Genomic DNA, 20590 nt, shown 5'->3' with positions numbered 1-20590 from the left:
GTTATGCTGAAATATCCACAGATTCTTTTGAAATGAATTTGGTTTGGTTTAGTGGCTTGGGTGGAGGGTTTTCGGTTTTTAATTCTATCTGTTCTGCCTTTGAGAGCTACCAGGCGCAGTGGATGCTGGCAGGAGTCACACTATCACACCCCATCCCTGTCATAAATACTCTCACAGCCTCACATCTTCCCACGCAGGATCCTTTTTCACCCATGCACACACAGGGGAACATGAGCTCCATGTCCTCCCCATGTGAACACGTTGGTTTTTCCTTCCTGAAGAGGCTGTATCTGCAACCAACAGTGATATCATTTGCACTTCTCTTGCTTAAGATTTTACCAATAATATTACGCTGAGCTGGAATTGTTTGGTTTTCATATTCAGGTTTTTTTCCAGAGATGTGAGTTAAAAGAGTCTTACCACGTGAGCACTGTCCATATCTGTAGTATAATCATGTACTCCTAATACATAAAACATTTGATAGCCTGTTGAATTATTTATGCAGTATGTATTTTAACTGGAGTTTTGCAGGGATGAAGCCTTCTGAGGTAAATGAGGCAATTTTCTTCTGTGTAGTTACGTGCTGAATATCTCTGCATGTTTGCTTACAGGAATGTTTAGTATGGGCTCTGGGTATGTTCCTGTAGGCTGTAGTAATGTGCAGGTTTAAGAAAAACCTTAATCCTTTTGGCCCGGTTGGTGTAAACCACACAGGCAATTTGGAAATTCCAACGCAGTGTTTACAGGGTTTTCCCTTAGGAATATCCACTGTCAGTAAGGTACTTTTCACACTGGGTCTTACCTCCTGTAGAATTCCTGTGAATCAGGTATTTGGGCACAAAACAAAGGCAGCAGGGATAAAAGTGCTCATGGGGTCCTAGGCAGTGGGTGACAAAGCCTTTCACTTTTATGGTCACTGCTTCGAATCGAGCAGGGGAGAGGCGACTGCCTTCTGATAGATTTCTGGGGATCACAGTACTATGGATTACTGGTTCAGTTCTGGTGCAGAATGCCTGCATTGCAGAAGCCACAGAAGTTGATGGTTTTGCTGAATGGTTCGGTATGGAGAGCAACACTTAGTACGGAGGGGGGTATTAAGTTTTCTCTGCCTGTTGGGTGCACATCCAGCCGTAACACTGAGCACTGGCAGCAGCTGATGTCGGGCAGGGGGCTTGGTGCTGCCAGAGCTCATAGCCCAAGACCCCCAGGCAGCGTCCCAGTGTGTATTAGCCCAAGGGGAGGAAAAAGCAAAACTCTGATGCTATTGCTCTCTCTTCAAAACAGAACAAAATGGTGATGATCGTCTCTTTGCTGCCGTCTTCTTCTCTCCTCCCAGGTGGCCTGCAGATTGAAAGCAGCGAGGAGACAGACCAGGGGAAGTATGAATGCGTCGCCAGCAACAGCGCTGGAGTGCGCTACTCCTCCCCTGCTAACCTTTACGTGAGAGGTAGGGAGCACATCGGCTCACGACACTGGCAAATATCTCCCTCCCCATGGCCTTCCTTTGTCCCCAGCTGTTTGATTCGATCCTGTCCCTGAGCACAGGGGAAGCACTGGTGTTAATCGGCTGGATCCTTACAGTGAGCTGCTGAGCTTGCAGGGGCATCCTGGTGCGCCCTTACACACCCTGACTTCCTCACCATTGCTGGTGGCTTCAGCTCCTGTGCCAGCATTGCAGAGCAGCAATACAAGGCTGCGTCACCCACAGCAAAGTCAATTATGACCCAAAATAGTGTGCCCAAGAGTCTACCAGCATCAGCCTGCAGAGCCCAGAGGGGAACAAACAGCTCTGACTGCAGAGAAGCCATAATCCCCTTTTCTCCCAAAGGATCCCTGCTCTCTGGAAGTGGGAAGGTTTCAGTTTTATTGGTGTGGGTGTGAGAGGAGGGGAGGACCCTCTCAGCCCCCTCCACTGAGCTCTCTGTCCCCAGGATCTCACCAGATTGCAACAGGAGGGTGCATTCTCACTTCTGGTCTAAGTCCCAGCTGGTTTTCACTTTGCCAGCAGTAATTTGTCACTGGTTCCCTGGGCACGAATGCTGGCCATGGGCAGACTTGCAGAAAGCTGGAGATGGCCAGCAGACATCTCTGCCGTAGTGACAGATTCCTTCGCCCATGTAGCACAGGGAACAGATGACAGGGGGGTTGGCTTCTGCCTGATGCCCCCTCGATGTTCTCACACCCAGTGGGGCAACAGCCTTTCTGTTTTCTTTGTTATTTCATTTTAATCTCTCTGACCTGTAATATTTTGTGTGTAGCTTTGGTTTAATATCTTTCCACAGCAAAACCCTTTTGGTAATGAGAGAGCAGGGCTGGTCCTTCTCACTTTTTTAAAAAAAGAAAAATACCATTGGGAGGGAAAAAGAAAAGTTACATCCCAGCAAACTGTTCCCATTTCCATCCCATCGACAGAGGAAGCGCCTCCCACCTACACTCACGTTAACTCTGCAGTCAAACGCAGAGCCATGCTCCTATGTGCACTCCTTTCTCTCTCTCTTTCTCTCTCTCTCGTGTCTCACGCTCACTAAATCACATGCACATGGAGAGAAGGCTTTTAATAATTTAATGTTTCCAAGCTAAATTTTTAAATAGCCTTTTGTGGCCAGCTGGAAAATTGCGTTTGAAATTTGCCCTGTTGCCTGGGCCCCAAAATTCTTCTTTTGGGAATATAAATCTGGCTGTGATCCTAATTCAGGGCTAAAATCCTTTGCAGACAGCTTAGCTGGAATGTTTTGGGTTCTTTAAAAAAAAAAGAAGCAGCAGGAAAAAATACGGGGATTTTTTTATTATTCTTTTATTTCTAAATTTCCTCAACCTTTCTGGCCACTCGGAAACTAGCAGGAGACAAAGGTTGTAAGCCTGGTGTTGCTTGTCTCCCCACCTGGATGAGGGTCGGCTCCAGGTGGATAGCGCTCTCTGTCCCGGTTAGCCTGCCTGGAACACAAAGCCAGCATTAGCCGGCCGAGAGGGTGCAGGAAACGCCGTGTAAGCAAGCTCAGCCTGTGGTTTGGGTGTTCTTCATACTGTTTAATTCCTTGTTTCTTGTGTGTTAATATCGTGGAAAGGTAACAAATTTCTGAAATGGATTTGCTTTGGGGGGAGGGAAAGTTCATGCACATTTTTCTTCCCGTTTTTTGTTTTAAAAGAGTCTTGAACACTCTTGTGTTTCCAATTGACTTGTTTCTCCCATAACATGCTTGTCTCTATAGAACACCTGGGATAGGAGTTGTAAGTTTTAACATTGCAAGGAAATGTTTTGGTTTTGTTTTGCTTTTCTTTTCTTCTTCTAATTATTTCTTTTTCCTTATTCAGTCCCATTGTGAAGTTAGCACAAGCAGGGCTGGGTGTGGGGGCTGGTGGGAGCACGGGCTGGGGGAGCGGATTTCCAGCTTGGGATCTCCTTTGTATCAGGGTCTCCTCTGCCTGGTACAGGATCCGCTCCCCCTTCTCTAAAGAGCAGATGCACTTAAAGAAGTGAGAACTCCCGGCCGGGGTTGGCACCTCTGTCGGGTGCTGATCCTGGGTTAGGATTGCGCACCGTCTGACCTCCGTGCGGAGCTTGGTTGGTCTTAAACAAAAGGTACCTAGCTGGATGGGAGGGGGAAAGTCAGGAAGGCAGGAAAGAGGGTCGTTACTATCTTCATTTTTTCCTTTCTTTTTATTTTGGTTAAGAGAAAAAAAAAAACAATCAATTTGCAGCTGACAGCCTTGAGAAGGCCTTTTTTTACTCTCTCTGTGTTTCCCCTATTTTTCTCTTCTCCTCATGTCATTGTGTTCCGCATCAAACCCCCTTAACATCCCTCAGAGCTACGAGAAGGTTGGTGTGGTTTTTTTCTTTTTTACTTTCTTTACCCACATTTTTACATTCTTAAGAGAAAAAAAAATGAAAAAAAAATTAAAAGAGAAAAAGCAAGAAATTAAGATGAGCGAGACCCGCCTGTTCCCGGGTCTCGCAGAGATGAGTTGAGTTGCATTGTGGGCCTCTCTATGCATCCTTTGGTAATGTTGCTGAGTTCTTGCACTTTTTTGTCGTCATGGTTACCTTGCCGTTTGGACATTGGGCCTGATGCATGATAGGAGAATGTAACAATCTTCTTTGCATGCCACTTTTTAAATTAATTATTAATTATTTTTTCTATATAAAAATATGTACAGTTTTGGGTTTTTTTTACAATTCTGGTTTATTTTAAGTGGATTTACTCTTACTTTCTAAATTTTTTGTTCTGTTGGGTTTTTTGCTTTCTCTTGATTTCCTATTTCATTTTTGATTGGTTATGCTGTGCTGTAGTTTATTCCAAACGCATTGTGAGAAGCCAGTGTTCCTGCCCACCCGGTGGTAACTGAACTCCTCAATCCCTCCAGGAGGAAAGGAGTCACACAGCTCTAACGCCTGTCCATGGAAGCCCTGCTATTTGGGACGAGCCTTTGTTTTGGGGGGAGGGAGGGATCTGGGAAGTGGAAAAGACGGTAAGAAGCCAGGGTGTCATTCCAAGACTTAGAACAGACCCTGGGTCACGTTATTACTTACATGTTTCTTGGAGGTGTGGCTCTTGTTCCACATCCTGCGCACAAAGAAAAACCCTGATCCCTGCTCTGAAGGGCTTCCCCAGCAACGCCGACTCGCTCACTGGTACCTGGCGTTTCCCTCCAGGAATACCCAAGGCGCTGCGTATGGGAGCTGAACTGCCGTCAGCCCAGGATGGGTAGAGGCAGAAAGCTTCCCGCTGTAGTACTGAGTCACACGCAGTGGCCTTTCCTTCGGCACCCACGTGTGCGTGGAGAGCCCATCGTCAGGCAGTGCCTTGTCTCGTCTCGTCAGCAGAGCTTGGCAGCTTCCCTTGTAGGAGGGTGATGCCTCGTCCTTGCAGTGTCGGGAGAGAAGGGCAACCAGCCAGCCGCCTTCTGCAGAAGGGTAGCTGGATCTCACGGCTCTGCCTCTCCCCAGTTACCATCTTTCTTCCCTATCATTTAACCATTACTGCCTGGCTGCCAGCACCTTGAAAACCAGCCAGGTCCAGGGAAGGTAGAGCCCTCCTTTCTAAAGGAGTGCAGAAAGAGAAACGCAGCAGTGCTAGACACTGAGAGAGGCTGCTGGGACACATCTGGCAGCTGCATTTCTATTGTGTAGAGCAACAAGAAATCTGACAAGTTACACTCTAGCTGAAAATGCCTCTTTTCCCTCTTCTCATCTCCCTGTTTATCCCCATTAAGCTTCTGTTGCCTCCCATGTGTGCATCCTGAGTGGGTGAGCCACATGGGATAGTAAACAGGTGGGTTTTTTGCAGTGTGTTAGTTGTACCGTTGGTGCTCGGTGCTTTGGCCCTTTGCAGAATTGAATGTCCTTCCTTTCCCTGTTTATGCATTTCCCTCTGCCCGTGAGTCCTCACTACTCAATAATCTACCAAAGGAGTGGCTTTCCTAGTGTACAGGTATTAAAGCTGTGTGATTTTTGAGAAATCCAGTGCAGTATTGACACAGTATCTGTCTCTTTCTTTCTCTATCTCTCTCTTTCTCTCTGTCTGTCCTTCTCTTTTTTCTTAAAATGCTGAGATTTCAGTGCTCGGACCCTCAGTGCTGGTATTCTCCCCTCCCCCTTTCAAGTCTCTCCCCCTCTCCCCTTAGATACAAGGGTACCACTCCGAAATGCTGCACTGTTGATAATGTGTTTCTGAAGCGGCCAGCTGTGGCTTTTCTAACTTTGATGCCAAAAATAGCCAAAAGTCATCCCCCAGCCCCAAGGCTCTATTTAAAGAAAAAGAAAAGAAGAAAAGGCTTGTTCTATGTAAAAAGAGCAAGAGAGAAAGAATAGTATTTGAAATTAGGTGATCCCATCCCACCTCCCTCCTGCCTAGGACTAAAAGGTGATAATCACTACTAATTACAAGATTTTCCTTCATTAATAGGAGTTTGAGTTTCAGGATTTAGGTGCAATTAAAAAGGGATTTATACACCATTGTTTTTTATTTGTTTATTTTACCTTTTATGAAGTATTTCTAACATGTCCAAACTGCACTGCTGCTGCTAGAATCTCTTGTGATCTGAGAAGGTTTTAAGATTAAATTATTCCATAAGAGCCAATAAAAATAATAATATCAACAACAATAAATAAAGCTAAATTGGATCTAGTCATGATAGGCTGGAATGACACTGGGCGAGGAAATAGAGACTTGATACCTGGCTAAAAGAGCTGATACGGTTTGCCACAGGTTATGGGCATGGTCTTGAAATTATTAAGGGTTCGCTTGTGTATTATTACAGATCAGATCATGCCGTGGTCCAAAATAACAAAGAGTTTGCTAACAGGGAATTTCCAATGTCAGATGCAGAAGTATCTTTATGGAGACCCACAAAAGCAGATTAGAAATAGGTGTGAGATGGATTCTGCCACCAGTCTGGGTTGTATGAAAGTTTCTGGTCTGAGTCAGTCGTCCAGATTTCACCCGTAGTCAGTGAAAGGACACAGCTCTTGCAGGCAAGTCAGCACACCTTAAGATGGGGATGCTGATTTTTAGGGGAGCTATACAACCCACCTGGCTTTCAAAAGTCCCATTGGATGCTTCTCTGTATCCCTAGGGACACAAATACTATCAAACTTCTGGCCCATAGTGACTGTAGGAAAAGGACAGATTGAAAGTCCTGTGTATCAAGAGAATATGTCTCAGTGGCAGTGGTGGAGAGCTTCATGCCTCTCCTTGCACAGCAACAGGGGCTTGCTTAGCACGGGGGAGGCTGGGTTGAGAGCCTGGCAGTTCCTAGAGCTAATCGGAGAGCGAATGGTCGTGTATAGCTCCCATGCAGCGAGCCGCGTGGCTTGCTTTCGGCTAGGATGGAAGGGACACATTTTTGCCCTTTTCAATGGGCTTTGTATCTTGCCCAGAAGGGCTGAGATGCTTACTCTGCTTTGGTGGATAAAACCTGGTTGAACCTGACAGTATTTTTCTCCTCGCATCGGTGAGTGAACACGTGCAGGGTCCAGGCTTTGCCCCAGAGGGGGCATGTGTCTGCTTGGCCAGGATCTATGGCCACAGCTGTTTTACCCCCTTGAAACGGAGCACTTTGTGGCTCTCCTGTTAATTTTGAAAGCTTCAGACTTCCACCTTGATTGCTCTGTTTTGATCCAAATAGCCAGCTGCTTGGCTCAAAATAGAGCACCGTATGTAAGGACCGCATCTCTCTACGTGCTCTTCCATGTTACAAAGGGAAAGGAAGAATGAGCAATGCACCGTAGAGCTGTGTGGGCTGTGCTTTAGCAACCTCTGAGTACGCAGAGCTGCCGCTGTCAGTACAGGACAAATTGTCGTGGTTGAATTTACCAGAATTAAAAATTTTCCCCTCTTTCACACAGTGGTGCCCTGTCAGGAGTTACAAAAGGCAGCAGTTGTGGTGCTGCAGGGATAATCCTTTTTTCCCCTCTACTTGAGATTCTTGTTGTTCTGCTCTTTTCAAGCCCAGGGAGTTTTAAATGGTTCAGCAGGCATTTAAAACAGCACGGTGCACTCTCTGTGCCTGCTTAGGCCTTCCCTCTTCTGCTGCAGGAGTCAAGTACAGTGCTTAGTCACCCAGAATCAGGTTCTGCAGCCCAGGTCCTGCTGAGAACATTTCAAATATTTTTCAAGGCTCTCAGGAAAACCTGCACTCATTGAGAGACCGAAGATGAAAACAGGCCAGGGCTAAACACATAATAACGAAGCTAGTTGAAATCAATTAAAATAAACTATAGAAAATGCAGAAATAGTGTGCCTAGGACCTCAGGAAATAAAGCTTCAAAATATATTAAAATGTGACTAATTTAACAAATAATTTAGCCTGTAGCTTGCTCCTGGGTTAAGTTTGGCTCATGGGTAATTTGACCATCAAACCAGAGCTGCTGGTGGCTCAGCCCATCCCTTAATAGGCAAGTGGAACAGTTGCTAAGCTTTTTGCTTTCAATGCCATTTAGAGGTTGGAAGGAAATAATTTCACTTGCACTATAGATTTAAAAAATAGCCACAAGGTCAGAACAATCACTGATACTTTAAAATGTAGGAATTTTAATACCTTTTTAGACTAGCATTGATAAATTCTTTAATGGAAGAGGAGAGAGGCAGAACCACCACTAGTTTGTACAGCTGCCCCTGTAGTGCCATTTTCCAGGTGCTGGAGTTTAGGGAGGGAGAGTTCTGTGACAATTTTTAAGCATTATGTTAGCACTTCCATGGGTGGGGGAGCGCCCTGTCCATGTTTGGGGTGTCCTCAGCTCTGAAATTCGAGTTCGAAACCAAACAAAGCCAACAAACGACTTTGCTGTGTTTCTGCAGAAGGATTTCTCAAGGGTATCAGGAAATGGAAGTGGATACAAAAAGCCACCCCCCCAAAAAAAAAAAATCAAAACTGTATATATATGAATATCTCTCTATAGAGGGCACTTTGCAGGAACACTGTGCTGTACTGATCTCGAAATCTCTGCCTGCCTGTGTCTCTTACACCTTTTGCATCGCTGTTCTCTTTGTTTTAGGGGAAAAAAATTAGATTACACCTTGTCAAATTAAAATAACAAAAATAAAATAGTAAAGTCTGTGTTGAATGTTACAGAGCTGCTTGAAAAACAGTTGGGTTCTGATTATTTTATATTCAATCCTGTAAAAAACAACAGGAAAAAAAAAAAAGAATTGCAAAAGACCAGAGATGTTCAGCCAGCCTGTCACTCAACTAATGTGTTTTTTTTAAGTGGAAAAGTAACAATGATTGGGAAGGTAATGGATTTCCTCCAGACCAAATCCAAGCCTTGGTCTCATTCTTTATTTATCTACCTATTTACTTATTTATTTTTATTTACCGTGAAGGAAATTAGGAAGGAGATGGGCATGAGGAGGGAAGTATCTCGTCCTCTGGAGGGACGGAGGTCGGAAATCCAAACCCGAACAGCGTCTCGCCCCAGCGGAATGAACTTGCAATTGGAATGGGAGAGGGAGAAAGCAGAGGCGGCTGCACGGACAGCACAGGGGCAGGGACGGACCACCTTTTGGGAGGGGAGGACAGGTGTAATCTAAGCTTCACTAATAATGTAGAGGCTGCACATTATTTTGGCACCCTTTCCCCTACCCCCTCCTCATTTTGGAGCAAGACGGAATGACTCCTGTCTCACCAAAATGGCCAATAATGTCCGCCTTCTCACCTCATTTGGAGCAGCAGCTTGCTGAGTGTCAAAATGTTTAATACCATTTGGTTTTGTTTGGTGCTTTCAACCAGTCACTTCACTTTCTTTTGTTTCCTTTTTCAATTAATTTCTTCTTTAAGATATAAAATATGTTTACTTTTTAGTTCGTTTAATGTGAATCGGGGTTTGAAGTGACGGGTTCTTGTCTAGTACGCTCCCTTTTCCCCACCTCGCTCCTCCTCCAACATTTTTCTCCCTGAGCTAATCTGGAAGGGGCTTAAAAAGTGGAACTGGTTGGTTTCCTCAGCACAAACTGGTTGGTTGGTCCTCAGATTTCTCTCACTAGCAGCGTCCTGGGAACACATTTTAAGGATGGATTCTGGTGTTGCAAAAGTCAACCCTGGATCTCCCAGTGTCTCTTCCGACCAGGTCTGTAAATCTGTCCCTTTCAAAAACATCTCTCACCTTGTGGACCCCAGCTCTCTTTTTTAACTGAGTGGTGGTGGTGGGGAACCTTAGCAATGTTGATTGGTACCTTCTTGTTGGAAAGAATAATGCACTGAAAGTGCCACTCACAGAACACAAACTGGGTTAACCTCTCTGCATCCGTGAGCAGCAACAAAACCAATTGGCTTTACAAGGGTATGAGAAGTTATGGATCTGTTCCATTTCTAATGCAGATTATGTTAAGCAGAATTTGGGGTGCCGATTTGCCTGTGTGAAGTACTTACCCAACAGGCAATATCTAAACAGATTCATAACTAACTGCACTTAAGACATCTTTCTGTGCCTCTGAAATGGCTTATCTGCATTGAAGTAATTTGACTTGTATCACAAATGTCCAGCTCCAGTTCTAAAATCTGGTTCTATCAATAACAAGCTGTATCCTTGTTTGAAAAAAGCTCCTGGGAGTTTTTTGGCCATTGGAAATGTGTGTTTATGTGTGCCTGCTTGTGTGTGTATATCGGGAGATGTTGCACATGCACATGGAGCATGCACGTATGTGTATGCATGCAAGGTTGGCTTCGTAAAACAAGTCTGACAAAGCTGTCATGGAAACCAGCATCCCTGAAACTCAGGGAAGGTGCTTCTTGAAACCAGTAATTGGTAAAAGTATCGGATAAGTGTCCATAAAGTAGAGCCTCGACTGCCCCATCCTGACTTTTCCTTTCCAAAGAGGGCAGTTCTTCTTTTCTTTCGTGTCCTTTGAATAAGTTGGATAGCAAAATGGAAGGAATCTCTTCACTGCTCTTTTTACGTGTAAAATTTCACTCTTACAGCTGCTAATGTGTGAAACTCAGCTGGACCCAAAGCTGAAATTGTTCTTGATTCAATCTCTAGCTGCACTTCAAGCTTTCTTCCCACCACTGCTGTCCTCCTCCTAGGCCCTGACCTAAACGCTGACCCAGAGATTCTCAACTTGACAAATTTCATGTCAACAGCCAAATCAGAGTGGTATAGCAATTGAAATAAACAGCAGCATCATGGTTCTTAGTATCCAGAGACCAGCCCTTTAAGTAATTCCTGTTACAGTAAATGTGGTTGTCGCAGCCCCGAGCCGTAGCAGGGATGTACCTAGGGACTCTCTCAGGTCTGCAACGTTTAATGCTGGGAGTTGTTTTCACATCCTAGACTGGTGTGTGGATGTTTGTATATTTGTGCACACACTGTGTAGCTTTTTTTAAACCAGGATGCACAACAGAAGTGCTACTGCCTCTTCTGGTCTTGCATTAGCCTGCTGCTAACCCTAATCCGAACTCTCCCTTTGGGTAGGATGCGCATTGTCCTGGGCTGGCACCCAGGTTTTCTGGTTGCTTCCCAGTAGTTAACTGTGATGAATGCCAGTGTTAAAACAACCAAAAGTAACGCTGCCCTGAGACCCTGCGAAGCTGACCTCTAAACCCCTGGGTGCTGCGAGGAGGGTGGGCAGAATTGCTTCGCAGTTAAGGAGTGTGCTCTGCACGGCTCCGGCTCCGTGGCCCTGAGCTTGTGTTTTGTGAGTGGATCTCTGCCCTTCCCTGCCCCAAACCACGCAGACAGCAGCAGTCTGTTCCCTTCAGACTCCGATTCTCAGCACTCCACCATACATCAAATGACACTTTTCAGTTATTAAATTCTGGTTTGTTCTTCCTTTTTCCTTTTTTTTTTTTTCTTTTCTTTCTTTTTTCCTTCTTTCTCTTTTAGTCTGGTTTTATTTCTTTGTTATTAGCCTTGGTTTGAATTACTTATCTTGTTCTGTTTCCATGACAACTCAGTGTTTGCATCCCACCTGCCGTTGTTTGTTGCTGTTGATGCTGTTTGCTGACCGGATCTTGTCCGGCATATGTCTCCCCATTTCTCCTCACCTCTTCCCACCTTGCCTCCCCTCTCCAGAAGGTTACATATCAGCCCCTCCTCAAAAGAGTCATCCCCACCCCAGATCTGTCTGCATGTTGACCCCACTTGTTTCTTTTCAAGTTCTCTCCATCTTGCCTCAGATTGTGACCGGTGTGGTCTTCACGTGGCTCCATTTTCTGAAATGCAGTACCTCCTGAAGCAGGCAGTGGAAAGAAGGATGGAGTAGGCAACAGGGACATGCCCTCATCGCTATCTAGGGCTAAAAGTCTTCCATAGGGTGTGACAGGAGGGAGAAGGAGCATGTTGCCTAGTCCCTTGAGCCCGTGCTGGTGCCTGAGGTTGTGCAAATGCCATCTTACACCTTTGTCTAAGCAGGAAGTAATCTCCTACTGTTAGTGTCCAGGTGAGTTTGCAGTCTCTCCCTCCACACTCTGGTCCTTTCCCCAGCTACGCTGGAGGTGAGGGCATGCGCTCCATTCTTTTTGCAAATCCCTGCATGCAGGAATTCTCCTTTGCTCTAAGCTCCTAATGCCACAAATCTGGAAGTCAGGTCTTCCTTGCCTCTCAGTACTGGTTCCTGCATACTGGTAACCGTGCAGTAAAGGATCCAATAGCACAATGGGAAGAGCACACCTCTCAATGAAGACATCTCCTTGTCAGCTTGCAGGAGGCGGCAGGGGGGCTATATTTGGCTTTTGTTTGACAAAGTCCCACTAGATGGGAAACAGCCACTACTGCTCCTGGCAGCACCCTTCCCATCTGAAAAGATCCGTAATGTTGAGCAGCAGCCAGGGAAGTGGGCTGGAAGATAAATACTGGAAAAACCCAAGATACTGCTTCCAGGGGACATCTGAAGGCCCTAGGACTTGGGAAGAGTGACAGCAGGCTAAGCTCTGGTGTCCTTTGCATGGCTTTTGCATGGATGCAATTGCCGCTGATTTTTTAGAGAGCTTGTTCAGAGAGTTTACCTGGGAATAGGACAGGAGGGACAGATATTTTTCCAATCCCAGCACTGCTGACTCTCCTGCCCCCTCACCCACCCTGCCTGAGGGGAGTTTACTGCATGGCTGTCTCCGAAGCTGGAGGAAACCTGCGCTCCTTTTCTCCTTAGGCTGCTGCTGTGTCTGCATCCTCTCAGGGTCTGTACCCTTTGTCTTAGCTTGCGGCATGGGACCTTGCCCCCAGCTCCCTCCTTAGGACCTCTCTGAGCTGTTTACATTTCTCCTTTGTCCATTCTCCCACTTTCAACCCCTAAGGAAGAGCGCCCACCTCGGCCAGCCAGCCAGCCCAGTTAGTTCAGAAAATGGAGCCAAGGAAACCGCACCCCCCCTCTGCATCCATGTTCTTACCGTGTAAGGTCTGGAAGCTGCATCCACCTCTCTGCTAAGGAGATGCACAGAACATGTCACTGTTTTTTCAACGTTAAATTTTCATTACCTTGTTTTTCTTATTAATTCTATTCTATTTATTATTCCGCCAGGGCTGAGATGTGACAATGTGAGCCACCACATTGGGTCACATCAGCTAGAAAAAGTATGCAGCATTAAAGTGGGTTTCCCCCTCCCTTCCCTCTCTTTCTCTCTCTTCTTTCTCCCTTCCCCTTCTTGTTCTCCTTCTGGTCTTCCTTTCTTTCTCTGTTGCTCACTTTCTATTCAGTATCCATGTGGGCATTTGCTAGCCGCCCATAAATTATATTTCTCTGCATTTTCCTCTCTCTTTCTCTTTCTATCTTTCTCTCTTTCTCTTTTTTACCTATTTTGCATGATGTTTGTGACTCTGAGAGCTGCATCTATCGATGGAACCGTGTCAGATCTTAAAGAGGCTTCGTTAGGGTTTCTATACCCGAAAACCACAAAAATTTCATTAGAGTTTCTCATCTTTTCCACACTCTTTCTCGCTCCAGAGGGACTGCCTCCCCCTGGACGATTCTCACACGCAGACACTAACTAAATTCTGTCCCGCTCCGGGGACTCCCTCTCCTCCATTTTTAAAATATTTTTAATCTCTTTACTTTTCAAGTGGTGTCTCTCTGGCATTTGGGGACGTGACACTTCTCTCTGTTGAATTCTCTGCGTCCAACAAGGCAAAATCTCGAGAAGTGTCCATCTCCATCACAGCCGCCTCCTCGCCACCACCCCGCCTCTGCAGCATCCCTGGGGCAGGGAGCGGCTGGTGGGCTCGGGCCCCTCTCTGGAGACGGCCGTGGTGGTGGAGGGGCTGTTTGGTTTTGCTGTGGGAGGAGGTGTTGCGGCAGTCAGACTCCGCTGGAAAAGGGGAGGAGCAGGTTTCTCGGGGTGCGGAGTGGGGAGCTGGGGGCCCCAGCGGCTGTGGAGGAGATTTTTCGACGCACGCCATGCCAGCTCTTGCCAGTAAAGATGAGAAATTGCTAATAAATTTTTGTGTATTTATCTGTGCTGTGATGGGTCTAATCTTGATCAATGGAACCCTGTTGCTATGAAATATCGCTTTTATGTCTATATTCTATATATTGTTTGTGAAGTAAAAATTTATTTGGAGTTTAATTTTTTTGGTTTTTGTTTTTGATTTTTTAGTTTATTTGTTTTCTGTTTTGTTTTTAATGAAGGAAGAAAATAAATGATGACAAACCCCATCTATATTTAAATTATCTTTTGCTCTTTTTCTTTTTCTCCCTTCTTTTTCTTTTCTTTCTTTCTTTTTTGTTTTGTTTTGGTTTTTTTTTTGTTTTTGTTTTGTTTTTTGTTACCTCTGTGCGTCTCGTCCACAGTTCGCCGTGTGGCCCCACGTTTCTCCATCTTGCCCGTCAGCCACGAGATCATGCCCGGTGGCAATGTCAACATCACCTGCGTGGCCGTGGGTTCGCCCATGCCATACGTCAAGTGGATGCAGGGAGCAGAGGACCTGACACCTGAAGATGACATGCCTGTGGGCCGTAATGTCTTGGAGCTCACGGATGTCAAGGACTCAGCCAACTACACGTGTGTGGCCATGTCCAGTCTGGGAGTCATAGAAGCCGTTGCTCAGATCACGGTGAAATGTAAGAGAGTGTGAGCACGCCTGCGTGAGCGAGTGCGTGGGTTCCCTGACTGCATGTTTGTAGGAGTGTGCATGCACAAGCGTGCGAGCTGCTGCATGGGTGTATATATGTGCAAGGCATGTGTTGGGTGCACAGTTGTAACAGAGTGTCTGAGCACATGTGCAAAGCAAAAGTGGGCACATGTCATGTTTATGCATGTGAGCCTTTGTAGATCTGTGGTCGTGCCTGTCAGCCTTCACCGGTGCATGAGTGGGAATGTCACGGTGTGACTGTGTGGGTACCTTTTTCTGCTTGTGTCTTTGTGCATCTGCATGGGGTGAGCCTGTGACTGATCTGCACATGAGGAGTGTGGGGATGTAATTATGCATGTAAAAAGGTAGTCGTGCATGAGTGTGTGTGTGCATGGAAGAAAGAACAACGTGACTGTATGGGCATGTGGGTGCTTGGCTGCATGTATGTACGTCCATGTTGTTACAAGCCTGTATGTACATGCGTAGGTATGTGAGCTTGAGCAGGAAGACACACTTGTGCACCACGAGTGCCGTGTGCTAGTGTCTGTGCAGGCATCTTCGGGGATCCCGCACACAAAGAAATCCACAGTGAATGGGAAGCTGGTGGCTTGAGATGTTTCCTCGCTTTCAGACAACTGAGCTGTTTGTTATGAGGCAAACTGTGATTCAAACCCCTGCATGCTTGTTTCTGTCCTGGGGTATGAGGCTGGCTGGGCAGTTTGCAAGGAGCCTTGGATGGCTTGAAGCCTGCATGCCATCCTGTTCCAAGGTTAGAGATTCAGCCAAGGCCCTGAGGATCTCTGGCATGTGTACCCTTGCAGTAGAGCCTAGTTCCAGCATCTTAGCGGCTGTTGTTGCCTCAGCAAGAGGGGAATAACCCCAGCTTCCAGCTAGCAATTCCCAAGAGGAGCACGGGTGCAATCTTCAATCTATTCTGTCCTCAGCAGGGGAGTATTAAAACCCAAGCAGGATGCCCCTGTGGTTGGGTGAGTGTAGAGCTCTTTGTATGAGCTGGTGTCTGCTCTGAGTGATGGCATTGCCCACGAGGGATCTGGGGAGAAAGAGGGTGGGAGAGGATGTGGGTGGGGAGGGGGGAAGAGGAGGAGAAATACTTCGAAGGGGAGGGCTAAGGAAGAACAATCCTGTTGTATCGCTTGATCTAAGGAAGGTCTGACAGTAGAAATGAGTAGGGACTAGTGAATCTTGCCACGACACATCCTGAGCTTTTGCAGAGGGAGTGGGCTCACGTGCTAGCAGAAGGCTGCCTGGGACTGGGCTAAGGTGCTCTTTATTTCCCTGAGTATTTTCTTCCTTCCCCTTTTTCCCTCTCTTACCCTGTCAACTTCAAAAGATACTGTGTCAGATACCTTGCTTCTGCTTTCCAACTGTCCTATCTCCTCAGATGGGGAATCTTGCCCTGCTCGTACCTTCTGCCTTTTGTCATTGTATCTGTATTCTGTTCCCCCTTATGTTCCTGTGTGTAAGCATCTGCAATCTTTCCCAGGCAGAAGATGAAAGAAGTTAGAGCTTTAGAGGTGCTCAAGTCTAGAGAAGATGAGGTTGGAAAGGGTCTGAAGTGTGTAGTAAGGAAAACACATAAAGCTTGCTGTTAAAGGTGTCTGACACTTAGCATGCTGTCTCCAGCAAGCTCCGAAGGTAGTCTTCTGGATGAGGGGCAGGGGAGATGAGTATTAACACATGTTTGTGGCTTGAGAGGAAGCACTCCCAAGTATTTATAGGTTTTTTTGTTCTGGAGAGCACAGTCAGCGCTGTGCCGTTACGTGCACGCTAAACATGGAGAGATTCAGCAGTGCCGGAGCCGGGCTGCCAGCGCTGTTTCGGAAGATGTGATTACGTGCTTGGAAGGAGCTCCTGCCAAACTGCTTTTCCTTACTGCCGTGTGAGCTGGCGGATGTGCAGCTGAAGTCTGTGCTAATGATTCCAGATGTTTAGCTGAACACTTCCCTTTTGATGGAGCAGTTTAAGGATGATAATAGAGTGTATAACTAGGTTCATAATATTTCAGCAGCACTTTACTGAACTGCCGCACTGTGATCGGTACTGTGCCTCTGGCTTCTACAAGCCCTAACTAGCCCAATTAGGCACCATTTCAGCATATGTGGTTTTTTTTAAAATGTCTGTTCTTCCTGATTCTCAGCACTCCCCAAGGCTCCTGGGACGCCAGTGGTGACAGAGACAACAGCAACAAGTATCACCATCACCTGGGACTCTGGAAATCCAGACCCTGTATCTTACTATGTCATTGAATACAAGTCTAAAAGCCAGGATGGACCATATCAGATCAAAGAGGACATCACCACCACACGCTACAGTATTGGGGGGCTCAGCCCCAACTCTGAGTATGAGATCTGGGTCTCTGCAGTCAACAGCATCGGGCAGGGGCCTCCCAGCGAGTCAGTGGTCACTCGCACTGGGGAACAAGCTCCTGCCAGTGCCCCCCGTAATGTGCAGGGACGAATGCTGAGCAGCACCACCATGATAATCCAGTGGGAGGAACCGGTGGAGCCCAATGGGCAGATCCGTGGCTATCGGGTGTATTACACCATGGAGCCTGATCAACCCGTCAGTAACTGGCAGAAGCACAACGTGGATGACAGCCTCCTGACCACAGTGGGCAGCCTTCTGGAGGATGAAACCTACACAGTCCGGGTCCTGGCCTTCACCTCCGTGGGAGACGGGCCTCTTTCTGACCCCATCCAGGTTAAGACACAGCAAGGAGGTGAGCACCTGTGTCACTGTCCTGGGAGGCACTGGGCTGCGGGAGGTGGGGTGGTGGCTCATGACATTATCCAGCTGTGGCTGCGGTGTCACCAGAGCATTTTTGTCTTTATTAATTCAATTTGGTTAAAACAGAAGTAACCTTCTGGGAGGAAGCTCGGTCCAGTGGCTGGAGCCAGAGGGCCTGGTGCATGATTTCCGATTTGCTTTTTTTCTCGGAAAGGTTGTTGCTTAAATGGGTAGGGCAAGCAATTAAGCAAAGAGAATCCATTCCTGCTGCACCATGTTTCACAGTGAGGTGTCTTGTTGCTTCCAGTTTCTAAATGTCTTTAATAGACCTAAAAACACTCACTGTCCAGGCAGTAGTGAAGCTTAACTCTTCTTAAAGTACCCAGAAACTACCTTCTCGGAGATGAGTGGGGGATGAGCCTTATTTGCGATTGCCATTGCCACATTTGGCAGATGTGTTGAGCTGAGAACAAAAGGTGTTGTACCACAGGCTGTGGCCCAGCATGCTTTCAGTGCCCCACTTGTGGCGAGGGGTGCTGGTGAGGAGACCCTGCATCCTCAACGGGCTGCTCAGGGGCTTCCCGCTTCCAGAATCCCTTAGTACTGGGGATTAGTGGGAAGGGCTGGATTCTGCAGTGCCAAGAAAGAGGCATATGATCCAGCAGGACTCTTGCAGCTTTGGACATGCTTGAGTCCTGCAGTGGGATTTAACCCTCCAGTGCTTTAAAGGAAGGGCTGCCTACTCTGCAGCATGGCAATTTGCTCCTGATTTGCACGCAGGCTTTGAGGAAAACAGCATAGGAGTTTTCTAATTAGTCAAGTTAATGTGGCTTCTCCTGTCTCTCACCTTCCTCCTCTACCCCATCGGTTTCTTCTCTGTGTCAGTCCCCGGGCAGCCGATGAACTTCCGAGCAGAAGCCAAGACAGAGACAAGCATCGTGTTGTCGTGGAGCCCTCCCCGCCAGGAGATCATAGTGAAGTATGAGCTCCTCTATAAGGAAGGAGACCACGGCAGGGAGGTGAGTCCAGAGAGAAGCAGCACAAAGGGTTGGGGCGCTGAGGAGCATCCCACCTTCCGTTCCCCAAGGTGGCCGAGTGAGGGGAGTAGGGCAGGTGTCTGGGCAGGGCTCGCCTCTGCTCCTTTTTGTTTGGTTTTATTTTTTTTCTTCCCCCTCGCCCATCTCAGGTGCCGAAGAACTTCGAGCCAACGACCTCCTTCACTGTGGAAGGCCTGAAGCCCAACACTGAGTATGTCTTCCGTCTGGCCGCCCGCTCGGCTCTGGGCCTGGGGGCCTTCACCCCGGAGGTCAGGGAGCGCACCTTGCAGTCTAGTAGGTGTCTCTCCTTTTCCCACCCTTCTCTGAGGGGAAGACAGTCAGGGAACCAGAGATGGTGGGCACAGGGGTATGGAGCTGTGGGGTGGACATTCGCGGTGCTGCGGCATTTCACACCTCTGGGGTTCCTCTGCAGGGAGGTGGGCAGCGGCGGGGAGTGGGGCACCTTTGGGACCTGCTCCCTTCTCCCTTTGCTGACCCAGAGAGCTGAGATACGAAGGAGGGAGCAGAGCCAGTGCATGCTTTGGGCGGGGGCGGTGGGAGGCCAGGTAGCACCGTCCACTTGATGGGGTGGGGAGCAGGGAAGGGCTTGCTGGTGGGCTGCGCTGGCCCGTGGTGCTGAGCATGCTCAGGGAGGAGGGCAGCCCACCGTGGTGCAGCAGCTTGCCTGTCCGCCGGCAGAAACTGAGCAGCAGCTGTCTGGAAGGGGGGCACAAGCAATGGAGTGGGGAGACAGTGGGGGGATCAGGAGGAAGAGGAAAAGGGAAGGTGATTAATCAAAAGTCCCAGTGTTTTCAGCAGCCTTTGGGGAAGCGGTCCTCATGCTCTTTTCCGTGAGCGACTTGGTAGCCGCAGGGAGGAAGGCCTGCTGGCCCAGCAAGTGCTGGGAACGGTCCCGTTTGGGCTCCGGCAGAGGGGGAGGGAGGAGTCATGTGGAGCTGGGGCGGGGGATATTAATGACACCAGGATGGAGTGTAAGCAACCAAAATGTGCTGGTTTTAGTTTAATGGATTGTCTCCCTTCGCTGTTGCCCTGGGGACAATAACCCTGGATGGCAATATTTCAACCTGGGCTTTTCACAGATCTTTGCTTTTAAATGAGGTGTTTTTTCACTGCATGAGTGGCTGTGGCAGCTGTTCTTTGTGTTTTCTGTCTCCTCTCATCTCTACTAAATCACTCCGCTGCAGTTTGGAGTAGCCGGGAGCAGAACTAACTCAGAAATGGCTCTGGTCACCAGTGTGAGGAGAGAGAGTGCCTGCTCCCATCTCTCAGAGTCCTTAACAAGGGAGAGCAGCAGGCTCTCAGCTGGGTGCCTGCCCCGTCTTTCCGTTTTAATTGTCACGTCCTGCTGTCTCTCTTTTCCCCTGTCTCTCTCCTTCTTTCTCTCCCCCCAGGGAGTGGGAGGAGAGGGGAGTCTGTTTCTGCATAGGCAGAATTCCTTACTGGGGCTTTCTCAGGCCTCCAGTCCATTCAAAGATACTTTGTTTTCTACCTTCCTTCAAATGTTTTTTACCCTTTTTCCTTCCCCTTTTTTTTCCCCTTTATTCTCTCTACATATTGAAAGAAAATCCTTTCCTGACTCTGCTGCAAATCTGCTGGTTCTGATCCCAGTATGGTACTGTCAGAGGGAGCACCACTGTGGGGTGGGGGAAAACGAACTGAAAGGACCTGAAAAAACACTCTGCTTCTGTTTTTCAAGGGGTTTCCCTCCTTGAGATTTGTGGGGATGGGAGGAAAAGAGGGTTTGTGCTTTCCGGGTCAATAAAAACTGGCTGGAAGGAGGGGTGTGGGAGCTGATGGCAATAGGGCTTAGTAACACTGAAAATTTTTCCCTGAAGGGTGAGGAGAAGGGGATCTGGGAAAGGGGAAGGCTTTGGGGCTTTTTGTAACTCGGTACTTGCCCAGAATGAGGCCTGGTTTGTTTCTCTGTAGCTCAGCTTTCATAGGGGTAGTTTCATTAATTTAACGCTCTTCAGAACGTCAGCTGGGAGCTGTCAGTGTCCTGTAACATGGTGAAACATTTTTTCCTGGCTGGCTGTTGGAGGAACGAGTCAATTCTCCCTGGTCCGGGCGACATCCTTCGGCTCACAGACCTTCTGGCTCAGGACAGGCTTTTGTGTCTTCCCTCTGCAGCTCCTTTTCCGTTCAGCTCCTCCTCGGCCCGCTCCATGGCTCTTCTTTCTTTTCTCTTCTGCTGTCTGCTTGCCTGCCTGCATGCTCTCACAGCCCGATGAAACCAGCTCCCTGCTCTCTGTCTGTCTGTCTCTCGCTGAGCGTTTTCACACCA

General features: G+C 47.7%; 1 protein-coding gene across 12 annotated transcripts in view; it reads left to right on the top strand.

Annotated features, from left to right (window-relative positions):
• PTPRS (protein tyrosine phosphatase receptor type S) overlaps positions 1 to 20590 on the top strand; it is a 187616-nt gene that overhangs the window by 124932 nt on the left and 42094 nt on the right. For all 12 annotated transcript variants that reach the window (XM_080382499.1, XM_080382504.1, XM_080382508.1 and 9 more), the window contains 5 exons: positions 1337 to 1447; positions 14220 to 14489; positions 16659 to 17240; positions 18134 to 18267; positions 18435 to 18579. In XM_080382499.1, the coding sequence (XP_080238625.1) occupies positions 1337 to 1447; positions 14220 to 14489; positions 16659 to 17240; positions 18134 to 18267; positions 18435 to 18579 (1242 nt within the window). The remainder of the gene's footprint in view (positions 1 to 1336; positions 1448 to 14219; positions 14490 to 16658; positions 17241 to 18133; positions 18268 to 18434; positions 18580 to 20590) is intronic.

The sequence above is a fragment of the Falco punctatus genome (assembly GCF_963210335.1).
Source record: "Falco punctatus genome assembly, chromosome: 4".
Taxonomy (NCBI): Eukaryota; Metazoa; Chordata; class Aves; order Falconiformes; family Falconidae; genus Falco; species Falco punctatus.
The sequence above is the reverse complement of the archived record's forward strand: the minus strand, read 5'-3'. Positions and strand labels throughout refer to the sequence as shown.